The 15,851-nt window shown below is 28.8% G+C and overlaps 1 protein-coding gene across 1 annotated transcript; it reads right to left on the bottom strand.

Moving 5' to 3' along the window:
- Nucleotides 1-13,327: 13,327 nt before the first annotated feature.
- Nucleotides 13,328-15,325, bottom strand: LOC139898858 (uncharacterized). Its single transcript, XM_071881659.1, has 3 exons — nt 14,798-15,325; nt 14,261-14,476; nt 13,328-14,104 (listed from the first exon to the last, which is right to left on the bottom strand). Exons 1-3 carry the CDS (start codon nt 15,183-15,185, stop codon nt 13,587-13,589), a joined length of 1,122 nt encoding a protein of 373 aa, XP_071737760.1. The 5' UTR covers nt 15,186-15,325; the 3' UTR covers nt 13,328-13,586.
- Between the last annotated feature and the right edge of the window lie 526 nt (nt 15,326-15,851).

Genomic DNA, 15,851 nt, shown 5'->3' with positions numbered 1-15,851 from the left:
TATAATACTTTACATGAACGTTGTTGTTTTAAAATATATTTAAAATAATTATCGACGGAATTAAGAGAAAATATTAAATGATTGAATTATTAGATACATTGAAATATGACTACGAGTCCCTATTAGGAGGTCCACTTTAATTTAGGAAACCTTTCTTTTTTAACCATATTCGGAAAATGGTAAAATGATTTTACAAATAAGAACAAAGTGTCAACTAACGAGAACTAGACAAGAGTTAGTGAAGATTCCTATTTGATTTTCAATTCGTACCTTACAACATTTTTCTCGTGATGCTAATAAGATAACTAGTATGACTATCATTTTAAAGTTGGAATGTGGAATGTAAATAACTTAGAAGATGGATATCGACAAGTTAAGTAAATTAACGTTTTACATTAAAATGATTTTATACATTTACCTAACCTTTAGACTTTATATCACGTTGCACCAACAAATGTTAAAAACTTGAAACCTATGAAAAGTATATTTAATCTTACTTCTTTAAAATGTTTTACGATATAACAACTTCTACTAATATAACCTTTTTATTAAAATGATTCTTAAATACACTTAGTTTGGAAAACAAAGTTTTTATATTTATTTAATATTGTTTCAAACGTACAAAAACATTTTTTTTAAAGAACTTTATTAGTGAAACGTTTTATAAGATAAATTGTTCATAAGTTTTAAGAAACTTAATTAAAGCTTTGTATCATAAATTATATATATATATATATATATATATATATATATATATATATATATATATATATATATATATATATATATATATATATATATATATATATATATATATATAGGGCAGGATCAATGGGGAAGTAACCAATTGGGGGGAAGCGGGGGGAAGCAAAAAAAAAAATTTGTCGTTTTTTTATATATTTTTTTTCGGCATCAAGATCACACGAAAATATGAACATTTAGAAGAGACACTTCGTGATGAATATTATTATTTAGGCGGGAAAACGATCGACAAAAATAACATTCAAGATAATATTGTTCGTGAAGAATATGAACGTTTTTTTTCTTCATGTTTTGTGAAGTAAAATTTAGTCCGATTTAGAGTTTAGGGTTTAGGGTTTAGGGTTTAGGGTTTGATGTTTTGGGTTTATTCCATAAACCCAAAACACCAAACCCTAAACCTTAAACCCTAAACCCTAAACTCTAAACCGTTCGTGTTAAAAACTCAATCTAAATCCTAAATCTAAACCCTAAATCTAAACCCTAAACCCTAAATTTCTAAACCCTAATATCTAAAACCTATAAACCCTAATATCTAAACCCTAATATCTAAACCCCAATAGCTAAAACCTCAAAATACGCTCGAAAAACACGATAATTGTTATATATTACTTCTTCGAGCATTTTCTCGCCAAAATAAAAACATTTATCACAAAGTGTCTCTACTAAATGTTCATATTTTCATCTCATCTATAATGTTCATGAACAAAGTTTTTTCAAAAAACGAAAAAAAAAAGTTTTTGCTTCCCCCCGCTTCCCCCCGAATGGTTACTTCCCTCTTGATCCTACCACTATATATACATATATATATATATATATAATTTTAAAAACGTAAAACATGATACGATATAATATTTTCTATTACTTAAACGTTTTGAACTTTGAAATATACTTAGATAGATATTTCAATTATATATAAGATATACAAAAATTATATTCTTAAGTAAGAATATATATATATATATATATATATATATATATATATATATATATATATATATATATATATATATATATATATATATATATATATATTTTACAAACACGTTATTGTATAATTTAAAATGTTTCAATATTATTAAATGTATTTTAATAAACAAACGAGACTTTGATTTATAGAAGCAAATGACCACAACACTCAAATACATAAGTTTTACTTCGTGTAATATTGTTTGTTAATGATTTAAGACTATATTTTGATAAGGGTACGAGTCACTAAACGTAAAAGGCTAGTTTTCTCAGCGTACGAAACGTCATTCGAAAAACCGAAAGTGGTACATGAGTCGAGTGACAACGTCCAGGTCAATTAAGTAAAAAAAACATTTTTACCATACTCGTAAATATAATATATTATATAAATAATTACCTATAATAAATATATATAAATATATATAAGTATATAATATAAATATAAGTGTCGGCAGCCTTTAAGTCGTGCATGTGAGCTGGAAAAGCTTCCCATGCGATCGCATGGGAATTACATGGCCAAGCCATGCGATCGCATGGCTAGGGGAGTCAGGTCAGGTCCTTAAAAGTCGAACGAATTCATTTTCTGCACACACACACACATATAATATATCTATCTCTCGGTCTATAATACTCCGTAATATTTATGATATTTATATTATTATTATTACTATTAATATTAATATTATTACTAGTCATATTAGTATTATTATTATTATTATTATTATTATTATTATTATTATTATTATTATTATTATTATTATTATTATTATTATTATTATGTATTATACATAAAATACTACGACGGAGTGCTGCTCGAGTGATCCAAAATGAGTTTTCAAAACTGGTTTTACGAGTGGGATAGGATTAAGAAAATTATGGGTTATAGCTATGGAGGTGATGGGTATAGTTCATGGGTGTGCTCGTGAGGTCAATATAGTGTTTATCATCTCCGTTGCGTTTACGTACCTTTCCTGCAATATTGAATCTCAATATTGATACATGAGTACTCATAATTTAACTTTTACTTACTAATAGTGTATCCCTGACTAGTGCTCGAGTATATAGGATTATGTATGTTTGTACTTTTGATATTGCCTTTAGTTAGGTTATGTTGAATCCTGAATTAGTTATATATGCGGTTGAGGTAAGGTATAAGATATGCATGTCGTTGGAAAGCTAGCGAAAAATTAAGAACTTTTCCTTTAGATATCGAATGGTTTCGATGAACGAATTTGAAGTTATAGTCAATCGAATTTTTGTATTATTATTAAAAATGATTATTATTATCGTCGTTATTATCGTCATTCTAGTTTTATCTTATTATTATTATTATTATTATTATTATCTTTATCAATAAAAGGATTTATCATTAAAAATTGTTATTTTTATTATTATTACTATCGTTATTATCGTTAAAGTTATAATTAGTATTATTATTATTATTATCTAATTATTATTATTATTATTTTTATTATTATTATTATTATTATTATTATTATCATTATTATTATTATCATTATTAATATATATATATATATATATATATATATATATATATATATCATTATTTAAAAATGGTTATTATTATTGTTATTATTATTATTATATTATCATTAAAATAATTATTAGTATTATCGTTAATAATGTCATAGTAATTATCATTATTAGTATTATTGTAATTAAAACTAATATTAGTAACACCTAATTATTTTGATTACTATTATTATTATTATTATTATTATGAACACGATATAAAAGACGATTAAAAGCTATTAAACGAAACGATTAGGAAATAATGAGTAAGTGTATCATGATTAAATTAAAATATTATAAGATATTGATTTATATAAAAATATTGTTCTTATTATTTTTATTATTACTATTATTATTAAAAGTATCGTTAGTATTAAAACTATCATTTTAACAAAAATTATCATTTTAATAGAAATGTCATTGTTACTATAAAATATCATTATTAGTATCATTTTAAATAGAATTATTATTTTAATAAAATAATATTAAAAAGTATCGTAAATATTAAAGTTATCATAATTAGAATTATCGTTTTATCATAATATCATCTTAGTAATTATAAATATTGATATTTTAATAATAATTATTATTATTACAAAATAATACAACTTTTACTTGCTATTATTATAGATATTATTTTATCAAATAAATATGTGATACAAACATATTTTACTACGTGTAATAAATTACTTTAATAATACCTATCATATTATCTTTATGCTATTAAATGAACTCTATAAATTTTATTACTTAATATATATATAAGTATATTTTATTATATAAATTTTAATATAAAATTTTATTTATTAATAAATGAATTATATTATTTACTCTATTAAATCTTTTAAAAATATTTAAAAATATAAAATGATGATATTTAAAATATATTATAATCATGTATAAATTTTGGAAATTATTTTGAGTCAAATTGACTTTTGTTGACTTTTGCATATTAGTCTCGAGCATTAGGATTGTGGTACACTATGACCTGACCTAATTTTTAGACAAATATTGACCAACATATATATATATATATATATATATATATATATATATATATATATATATATATATATATATATATATATATATATATATATATATATATATATATATATATATATATATATATATATATATATAATTAATTTAGGTTCGTGAATCCGAGGGCAACCTTGCACTTGTTCAATAACGTTATATGTATTTTTACTATGAAATACAGTATGGTGAGTTTCATTTGCCTTTTTACCCTTTATATTTTTGGGCTGAGAATACATGCGCAATTTTTATAAATGTTTTACGAAATAGACACAAGTAATTGAAACTACATTATATGGGTGAATGATCGAAGCCGAATATGCCCCTTTTGCTTGGTAACCTAAGAATTAGTAAACCGATCTACTAATTGACGCGAATCCTAAAGATAGATCTATTGGGCCAAACAAATCCCACCCGTTGTAGCGGATGCTTTAGTACTTCGATGTTGTTTTATCATGTCCAAAGGATTTCTCGGAATGATAGGGGATATTCTTATATGCATATTGTTAATTTCGGTTACCAGGTGTTCACCATATGAATGATTTTTGTCTCTATGCATGGGACGTATATTTATGAGAACTGGAAATGAAATTCTTGTGGTCTATTAAAATGATAAAAATGAATGATTATGATAAACTAATGAGCTCACCAACCTTTTGGTTGACACTTTAAAGCATGTTTATTCTCAGGATTGAAAGAAATCTTTCGCTGTGCGTTTGCTCATTTTCAAGATATTACTTGGAGTCTTTCATAGCATATTTCGAGAACATTGCATTCGAGTCATTGAGTTCATCAAAGATTATTATTAAGTCAATTATAGTTGGATATATTATGAAATGGTATGCATGCCGTCAACTTTCGATGTAATGAAAGTTTGTCTTTTAAAAACGAATGCACTGTTTGTAAAATTGTATCATATAGAGGTCAAGTACCTCGCGATGTAACCAAATGTAATGTATTCGTCCTGATGGATTAGGACGGGTCCTTTAAGTTGGTATCAGAGCGGTGGTCTTAGCGAACCAGGTCTGCATTAGTGTGTCTAACTGATAAGTCGTTAGGATGCATTAGTGAGTCTGGACTTCGACCGTGTCTGCATGTCAAAAGTTTTGCTTATCAATTTGTGTCGGAAATCATCTACTTATCATCCGTAGAAAATTACCTGGTTATCATTCTTAAGTCTAGACACGTCTTGCTGCATTGATTGCATGAATAGTGTACAGACAAAATTCATAACTTAGCATATCTACTAAATCATATCTTATCGTATCTATTACTGTAAAATTTGCCTGACATATTCCGCAAATTCCTCCGTAATCTACGAAATCTTTTGTTCTATATATATGGATATTCTATGTAATTGGAATACCATCCGATAGCCGAAAAATCATTTTTATATCAAAAAATCCTTTATTCAATCGTACGAAATGAAATTCGTCGTTAGTTCAAGTCACTCGAATTCCGAAATGAAATCTCACTCAAGCTCCGAAAGCAGTGTGATCGGAATGGATCAACCAATCAGCCATCATCTATTCTGGATGAATTGGGGATGGGTTCGTAGCCTCCTCAATCATTGGAGACAAGAAGAAGGTGATCCCTTCCATCCACCACATTGCCCTCTTGACGAAGAACCTGAAGCACTTACCGACGAACCTGTTCGGAACACCATTTTCTCTCTCATTTCCAGAGTATCTCGTCATGATTATATATTACATCAAATTTTAGATTTTATTTATCCGCTCGTCCGAACCGACAATCACCCCGGTGTAATAGAAGAAGTCAACGAGCTTCGCACTCGGGTAGTGGCTTTGGAGAATATGGTGCAAAGATTACAAACACCAGCAGCAGCACCAGCAGCATAACCAGTATCACCATCATCAACGCCAACAGTACCATTACCACCTCCAACCACAACCGCATCGTAAACCTTAACTTCACAATCTGTCCCACGAGCATCAACGTCATACGCACCATATATACCAAGGAGTACCAACAACAATAACTGAAGAAGTATTAATTTATAACTTCATTGGAGAAACATTCCGCGACGATTATGTAATCTCTAAAGTCTTAGAGATTATCTAATCTAGCCCTAACCATAAATCAGTTAAGCAACCCAAAATGATAGAAGGAAGAGTAGAAACCCTGACAAAAATGGTATGTGATTAACAAGCTAAACTTGTTTTACCAACAACATCAACAGTACAGTCAGCGTCACTAGCATCGTCAGTGCAGTCAGCATCAGAATCAACAACATCTATAACATCACAAACTCCGTCAGTTCAAGAATTACTGTGGACATCATTACGAATCAATAACTCGTATATTGTATCAACGAGTTATGAAGAATTAACTCATTCCCTCTGAAGAAATTATATGTATATTTTATATATATATATATATATATATATATATATATATATATATATATATATATATATATATATATATATATATATATATATATATATATATATATATATATATATATATATATATATATATATATATTTTGAAATAAAAATAAATCTTTCCGTGCTAAGCTATTGTGTGTGAATCTTAACTACTCGGTTAATTCATATTACAAATATGCAAAAAAAAAAATGTACGTCCTTCGCCCGCAAATTAACCATCGTTAACTACAATCTCTGTCTCAATTCAACAAATTCCAATTCCTAATAAATCAAGTATATATTTGATTTTACACTTTCATCATCGATGTAACCGAAACTTTTCAGATAACATCATTCATACTTTGCAAAGTTCACAAGAATTTAACGAAAACCAACATCACACCTCAACAAATAACGAAGTATTGATTCATAATTTCAATATTATTAAAAAAATACTTATGTAATCTCTAAAGCCTTCAAGGGATTATTCAATTCTAGTTCCAACCGTAAATCGAATGAGTTTAATTTAGTATTAACTCATTAAAATCTATGTTACATCTGAGGAGAATATATACATATATATTTTCATAAAGACTGTAATAAATTCTTATATACAAAATATTAATTGTTAAATTTTTTTAACGGGTAGGTAATACCCGAGAGATATATATATTCACAATTAATATGTTACATTCTTCGAATCAGATTAAGTAAATTATCAACTATACTTCCTACTTTCAAAATAATATACATTCCTTTATAGAAATCAAAACAACCATACTCATTCAAACCCAATTACATATTCTGATTTTGAAACCTCAGAATTCAATTCGAGATATAACCGGTACCATCACTTTTAGACTCCTACATCTTTCAAAGATATACTTTCACTTCAAAACTGTGTTAGAACATCAAATGTATATTAACGATTACAATCTGTGTTCAAACCCTTCGAAAATTTCTGAAGACACTTCAAATAATGAGAAATCGAGATGATGATTCAACCACATATTACCCACAGTTATGTACTTAAAAAGCTCTCGAAACCAAAGTCATAATTCAACACATATCTGTGTCAGATCCTTTGGCATTTATTAGCAAAAATAACTTTGCAATTCCTTTTCAAAGTAGCAAATCCTATCACAGCTCCAGCAAGACAACTTCGGTTTTTCATTCGGAGTAGCCTTATCATAATCTTGATATATATGTTGCCCTTTCGCCATTGTTACCGTGGAACCTTTCATATCTCGCCACATTAGCAGTAAACTTATCAACAACTGTAATGATTTGAGATTTTCCGAAAATTCATTATATTTATCAAACCCCATCATTTACTCATCTGCCTCTTGTAACGAGAATTACCATACGAATCATTGGGAATTAGAAATCAGTATTTTGAAATCTCGCAGCATGTTGACGCCAACAGTTATACATATAACGTTTATCTCCAAGGTTTAGATACTTCGAAACCATCTCAAGGTAGCCCAAGTGGTTGGGGCCCTGAGATCCTTGCAAGAGGTCTCAGGTCCAATTCTTGGGGTGGCCAGGGAAGGGTTGGAAACAGCCAGGGAGTATTCCTGATGGGCTGCGTACACTAGAGTATGGGGTCGGATTACTCGCCCTTCCCGGGTAACCCGAACAGGGAAAAACCTTACAACTTTGTTTAGATACTTCGAATGTGAAGTTTCTGCAAAACACTCTGAACCGCGAACTAGTTCTCGAAATGCTGATGAAGCAACAAAAACTGTAAATGACCTTAGCAGTAAAAAGTTTGATGATAAAGATTAGTGTATTGGCAAAGCTCAGAAAAAGAGAAGTTTTGGAACTGGAAAACGGATTGAGCAAAGTATGAAGGAGGCTGTGGACAAATCACAAAAACTGAACCTGCCTTCAAAGAATCCAAATGATTCAGTGTCTGCTGAAGTCATTAACGAATATCTTGCTCCTGACTTTAAACCCCTGCGTACAATGTTCTTCATCATCCTCTGATATTAGAAATTTTAAGATATCATCGTATCTTTCATTATAAATATCATTCATATTTCTGAAGATATTTTCATAATTATTCTTATCTGAAATCATTTACCTTTTCGCGCTATCTGTATTACATCATAAAGGAAACTATTTTAGTTTCTAAATTCTGAAACATTCGAGTTTAAAATAGGAATATTTTTGAAGTAGTGTTGGGAACCGAAGCATGAGTTAGTATAATATAATAACACTTGAGCAACGTGATTATATTACAGTAAGTCATGCTAAGTTTCTAAATGGAACATGATGATTCACAGATCATAACATCATCATGTGCCATGCTACACGACTCTTGTATTCTATTTAACCTCTAAAAAAATCAAGAAAATATTTTCTTGATGATTCGGTCTTTTCCAGGGTATTCTGGTAATTTGACATGTCAAGATCGTGCCATTACAATTTCCTTAAATCGTGCATGTGAGCTGGAAAAGCTTCCCATGCGATCGCATGGGAATTACATGGCCAAGCCATGCGATCACATGGCTAGGGGAGTCAGGTCAGGTCCTTAAAAGTCGAACGAATTCATTTTCTGCACACACAAATAATATATCTATCTCTCTGTCTATAATACTCCGTAATATTTATGCTATTTATATCATTATTATTACTATTAATATTAATATTATTACTAATCATATTATTATTATTATTATTATTATTATTATTATTATTATTATTATTATTATTATTATGTATTATACATAAAATACTACGACGGAGTGCTGCTCGAGTGATTCAAAATGAGTTTTCAAAACTGGTTTTACGAGTGGGATAGGATTAAGGAAATTATGGGTTATAGCTATGGAGGTGATGGGTATGGTTCATGGGTATGCTCGTGAGGTCAATATAGTGTGTATCATCTCCGTTGCGTTTACGTATCTTTCCTGCAATATTGAATCTCAATATTGATACGTAAGTACTCATAATTTAACTTTTACTTACTAATAGTGTATCCCTGACTAGTGCTCGAGTATATAGGATTATGCATGTTTGTACTTTTGATATTGCCTTTAGTTTGGTTATGTTGAATCCTGAATTAGTTATATATGCGGTTGAGGTAAGGTATAAGATATGCATGTCGTTGGAAAGCTAGCGAAAAATTACGAACTTTTCCTTTAGATATCGAATGGTTTCGATGAACGGATTTGAAGTTATAGTCAATCGAATTTTTGTATTATTATTAAAAATGATTATTATTATCGTCGTTATTATCGTCGTTCTAGTTTTATCTTATTATTATTATTATTATTATTATTATTATTATTATTATTATCTTTATCAATAAAAGGATTTATCATTATAAATTGTTATTTTTATTATTATTACTATCGTTATTATCGTTAAAGTTATAATTAGTATTATTATTATTATCTAATTATTATTATTATTATTATTATTATTATTATTATTATTATTATTATTATTATTATTATTATTATTATCATTATTATTATTATCATTATTAATATATATATATATATATATCATTATTTAGAAATGGTTATTGTTATTATTATTATTATATTATCATTAAAATAATTATTAGTATTATCGTTAATAATGTCATAGTAATTATCATTATTAGTATTATTGTAATTAAAACTAATATTAGTAACACCTAATTATTTTGATTACTATTATTATTATTATTATTATTATTATTATTATTATTATTATTATTATTATTATTAGTATGAACACGATATAAAAGATGATTAAGAGCTATTAAACGAAACGATTAGGAAATAATGAGTAAGAGTATCATGATGAAATTAAAATATTATAAGATATTGATTTAGATAAAAATATCGTTCTTATTATTTTTATTATTACTATTATTATTAAAAGTATTGTTAGTATTAAAACTGTTATTTTAACAAAAATTATCATTTTAATAGAAATGTCATTGTTACTATAAAATATCATTATTATTATCATTTTAAATAGAATTATTATTTTAAAAAAATAATATTAAAAAGTATCGTAAATATTAAAGTTATCATAATTAGAATTATCGTTTTATCATAATGTCATCTTAGTAATTATAAATATTGATATTTTTATAATAATAATTATTATTACAAAATAATACAACTTTTACTTACTATTATTATAGATATTATTTTATCAAATAAATATGTGATACAAACATATTTTACTACGTGTAATAAATTACTTTAATAATACCTATCATATTATCTTTATGATATTAAATGAACTCTATAAATTTTATTACTTAATATATATAAAAGTATATTTTATTATATAAATTTTAATATAAAATTTTATTTATTAATAAATGAATTATATTATTTACTCTATTAAATCTTTTAAAAATATTTAAAAATATAAAACGACGATATTTAAAATATATTATAATCATGTATAAATTTTGGAAATCATTTTGAGTCAAATTGACTTTTGTTGACTTTTGCATAGTCTCGAGCATTATGATTGTGGTACACTATGACCTGACCTAATTGTTAGACAAATATTGACCAACATATAAATATATATAATTAATTTAGGTTCGTGAATCTGAGGCCAACCTTGCACTTGTTCAATGACGTTATATGTATTTTTACTACGAAATACAGTATGGTGAGTTTCATTTGCCTTTTTACCCTTTATATTTTTGGGCTGAGAATACATGCGCAATTTTTATAAATGTTTTACGAAATAGACACAAGTAATTGAAACTACATTATATGGGTGAATGATCGAAGCCGAATATGCCCCTTTTGCTTGGTAACCTAAGAATTAGTAAACCGATCTACTAATTGACGCGAATCCTAAAGATAAATCTATTGGGCCTAACAAACCCCATCCGTTGTAGCGGATGCTTTAGTACTTCGATGTTGTTTTATCATGTCCGAAGGATTTTCCGGAATGATAGGGGATATTCTTATATGCATCTTGTTAATGTCGGTTACCAGGTGTTCACCATATGAATGATTTTTGTCTATATGCATGGGACGTATATTTATGAGAACTGGAAATGAAATTCTTGTGGTCTATTAAAATGATGAAAATGAATGATTATGATAAACTAATGAAATCACCAACCTTTTGGTTGACACTTTAAAGCATGTTTATTCTCATGATTGAAAGAAATCTTCCGTTGTGCGTTTGCTCATTTTCAAGATATTACTTGGAGTCTTTCATAGCATATTTCGAGAACGTTGCATTCGAGTCATTGAGTTCATCAAAGATTATTATTAAGTCAATTATAGTTGGATATATTATGAAATGGTATGCATGCCGTCAACTTTCGATGTAATGAAAGTTTGTCTTTTAAAAACGAATGCACTGTTTGTAAAATTGTATCATATAGAGGTCAAGTACCTCGCGATGTAACCAAATGTAATGTATTCGTCCTGATGGATTAGGACGGGTCCTTTCAGTTATCTCCAATACATTTCTTTCTGTTCTCCGCGAGTTTAATTTTTTCGATAGCACCGTTACACTCGAAAAAATTTATTGAACAAAACAAAACTAACTACGTTCTAAACGGATACTTTTTAAAAAACGCTTAACACAAGGACATCTAAAATGGCGCTTAACACATGGGCCGTCTTCCCCTCTGTAAATACATAACACTACGTTAAATATGAATACGCAGGCCGAAAGCTCCCGCCGCAACGCGCGGGCCGGTCCGGACTAGTTAATTGACTATATGAGGCTAGAAGTAGACATGGATTCAGTATTAATATGTAATATTAATAATATTAATATTATATTATATTATATATGTATACTAAAAGGGGGATGATTCTCACACACTGTTTTTTGATCCTCACACACCAATTTACTTGAACTCCTCCCTAATAATAGGGTAAAAGAGTGTGTGAGGATCAAAAAACAGTGTGTGAGAATCATCCCCCATACTAAAAGGCCAACTCTGGTTGTTATTCACCCGTAAATACCCTCAATTTCGAGAGTAAAATGGTCATTTGTTATTTAACCTTTTTTTTATATCTTTTTTCAATACTTTTTTCCACTTATTTTTTCTTCTTCGTTATTCTTTTCCTCTATTTTCTAAACGTTAAATTAATCAATCGTGAATTGACCAAAATCAATTAACCATATCCCTTTAATTAACGGGCAAAACCCCCGCTAACGAAATGCGAGTTTTTGTCCTCGTTTATAACATCAAATCAAACAATTATTCACTATTTCATTACGTGTAAATTATGCTCTAATTTTATTAATTAAAATAAATATGGCCAGTTTTATACCAAACAGGAACCATAGAAGCCATCGAACACAAGACGACAAACACGTTCATGCTTTCAATAATTTACGATATTTTAGATAAAAATCATATCAAATCGTAGACATCGTACCAAACTCAACCTAATCTAAATAATTATCCATATACTTTGTTGTAGTCTCCAGATTCTTCATTTTGATTTTGATTTTGATTCAAATAATAAAAATAAAAATAACAAATATAAGCTTCAACCAAAACAAGAAGATAAAAAGCTAAGTGAACTACACTTCATGGGGCTTTGTGATGGTGACTTGAGAATTTATAGTAGAAGATTCGAGTACAATTTTCATAGACTAAAGTTTTGTCTTTAAGAAAAACAATACAGAGTAATAAATAACAATAATAAATCAATAAAATATCATTTTTGTGATAAATAAAATAATGATGGAGACAGAAACCCATGGTTTGTGCATACGTAAATTTAATTATGAACTTTGGATAAAGTTTTAGGGAGCATCTTTCTTAAAAAAGTTCATATAAACATAAACATTTTGTATGGAATGATTCAAATAATTTTTTTTAAGAAAGAGAAGTACAAAATGTACAACTCGGCTCCATAAAATACGTATGACCTTTTCAAACCATGCAAAAAATCAATTTTGAGGTGGTGGGAAACGATCATAACCGGGCCACGGCGATGGGTCCTCCGGCAAATCCACTTGATCATCTTCATTTCGGTTTCTCGGCTGCCGAAAATCCAAATAACCCAAAGAACGATTCGGAAACAATTGGGGATTAGTACTAATTGCAGAAGTTGATGAAGTTTGTGAATGTAATGAACCCATTGTAGATGCATTATGAATTTGTGGTAACAAATTTGTTTGCGGTGGTGGAGCGTTGCTCTGTAGTAATTGCGAGTAGTGCCAGTAATCACGGGCAGCCGTAGAGTCGGGTAATTGAAACTGGTGATGTGGCATTCGAGGTTGTTGGGTAATTGTGAATTGGTTCGTTGGAGAACTTGCAATGGCGAGTTGGGTGACAGGTCGTTGTTGGTGTTGTTGTGGTATCAGTCTGACATTTTCGGGGAAATTGAGTTTTGCTCGGTTCCCTCGAAATCTTAATGCCGCTTCGTCATACGCTCTTGCAGCTGCTTCAGCTGTATCAAATGTACCTAAACGAAAAAATTCACTATGGTGTCACTTTTAACTTCTAATTGAGACAACATGGGACACGAACGGATAAACCACTAAACTGAGTTATAACGTGACTGTTTCCTATAATTTTTCGTGACCATCCAACATATGTATATGAATTTTAAAAAAAGTACCTAACCAAACACGAGCAGCTTTGTGTGGGTCCCGGATCTCGGCGGCCCATTTACCCCATGGGCGTTGCCTTACTCCCCTGTATTTTCTTCTTCTTTCCCCTGTTTGTTCTGATTGGTTAATTGGATCTGCTGGATTTTGTACTGTTGTTGCAGGGACGGTTGGTACAGGAACTGTTGTGATGGTGGTTGTTGATGGTTGTGCCATTTCTTGTTTCACTGTTGCATTGTATTGAATATTAGCAATAGAATGTCAATCTACGACTGCATGTATATTTTATATTTTAGTTTGATTTTCTAAAAATAATATAAATATAATTGAAACGGTATATCTTAAAAACACATTTAAAATACCTTATTCCATTGTGTAATACAAAAAGACAAGAAAAAAACTTGGACAAATTCTTATTCGACGAGTTTAACTTGTTGATATTGAATTTCTATATCTTTTGACGTTACAATATTATATTCTAATAATTTTTTTTTTATCTATAATTCTGTATATTTGTTACTATGAAGATAAAATGAAATGAAACAAACCTTTTGATGAAGATGAAGACGACTCACCACCTCTAAAATCCGCAAAACTCCCATAATATCTTTGCTGAAACTGTTCTTGAAATCGATCCGCACTTATGTCTTGATTACGAACTCGTTTTTGTCCTACAAACGACCCAGAACTTGACGACGAAGGCGAATCAACATCGATTATAGGACCCGAAGCTTGTCCAGAAACAACATGAGTCAAAGCCGTCACCATAGCAGATAACTCGCCAGACATACTGTACTCATCATAATTAAACATATCTGATGAGGAAGGTGACGGAGGATCAGGAGTTGATCCTCTGTCACCTTCGTTTCGATCACGATCAACGTTGGCATAATCGCCAGAATCTTTAGAAGTATTCGCCACCTTTATAAAGCACATGAAATAACTAATAATTTTGCTATATATATCTGAAAAAACTTAACATACACACAGACTTCTATAAAGGTTGCTATCAAAGAAAAAATATGACAACTTAAAATGAAGAGTTATTTATAGTTTTGAAAGATGCAACAAAATGAAAAATAAAGGGCCGTCAATGCTACAGTTTTCCGTACAAATACTACTTATTTGCATTACCTTTTTTTTTTTGTAAAGAATTGAAGCAAGCAAAAACCCTTTTGGGTTTGAGTTTCTTTACCTAATAATTTCCGAAATATAATTATTTAAAATATATTAGAATTTATTCCGATCACACCATGAGTTGGTTGACTGTGTATGAATATCGTTTGTCAAATGTCGGTTGTGAAAATTTTTAGAGAGGAAGAAGATCGTCTTTGATTTGAGTTGTATTTTAACTTTATGTGACAAAGGAATATATTTATATTTAAATATTATATTACTATTATTATTTTATAATATATTTAAAAATAGAAGGATGGATTATACCGACATTGATTACTTCGAAGGTAGGAGTTAGGAAGGAAGGTAGATCAACTTTAAGAATACCGATACCATAAATAAATTATTAAATTAAATGCTTTTAACAAAATTAAAATGAACCGTAACCAATATATACATGTGTCGATAAATACATAACCCTAATTG

The sequence above is a fragment of the Rutidosis leptorrhynchoides genome, chromosome 3, assembly GCF_046630445.1.
Source record: "Rutidosis leptorrhynchoides isolate AG116_Rl617_1_P2 chromosome 3, CSIRO_AGI_Rlap_v1, whole genome shotgun sequence".
Lineage (NCBI taxonomy): Eukaryota > Viridiplantae > Streptophyta > Magnoliopsida > Asterales > Asteraceae > Rutidosis > Rutidosis leptorrhynchoides.
This window is presented reverse-complemented; position numbering and strand designations above follow the sequence as displayed.

Coding starts and splice junctions, on each gene's coding strand:
- LOC139898858 (XM_071881659.1), bottom strand. CDS start 15,185: ATGTGCTTTATAAAGGTGGCGAATACTTCTAAAGATTCTGGCGATTAT. Junction 14,477..14,797: donor GTCTTCATCTTCATCAAAAG/GTTTGTTTCATT, acceptor ACAATGCAACAG/TGAAACAAGAAATGGCACAA. Junction 14,105..14,260: donor AGCTGCTCGTGTTTGGTTAG/GTACTTTTTTTA, acceptor TTTTTCGTTTAG/GTACATTTGATACAGCTGAA.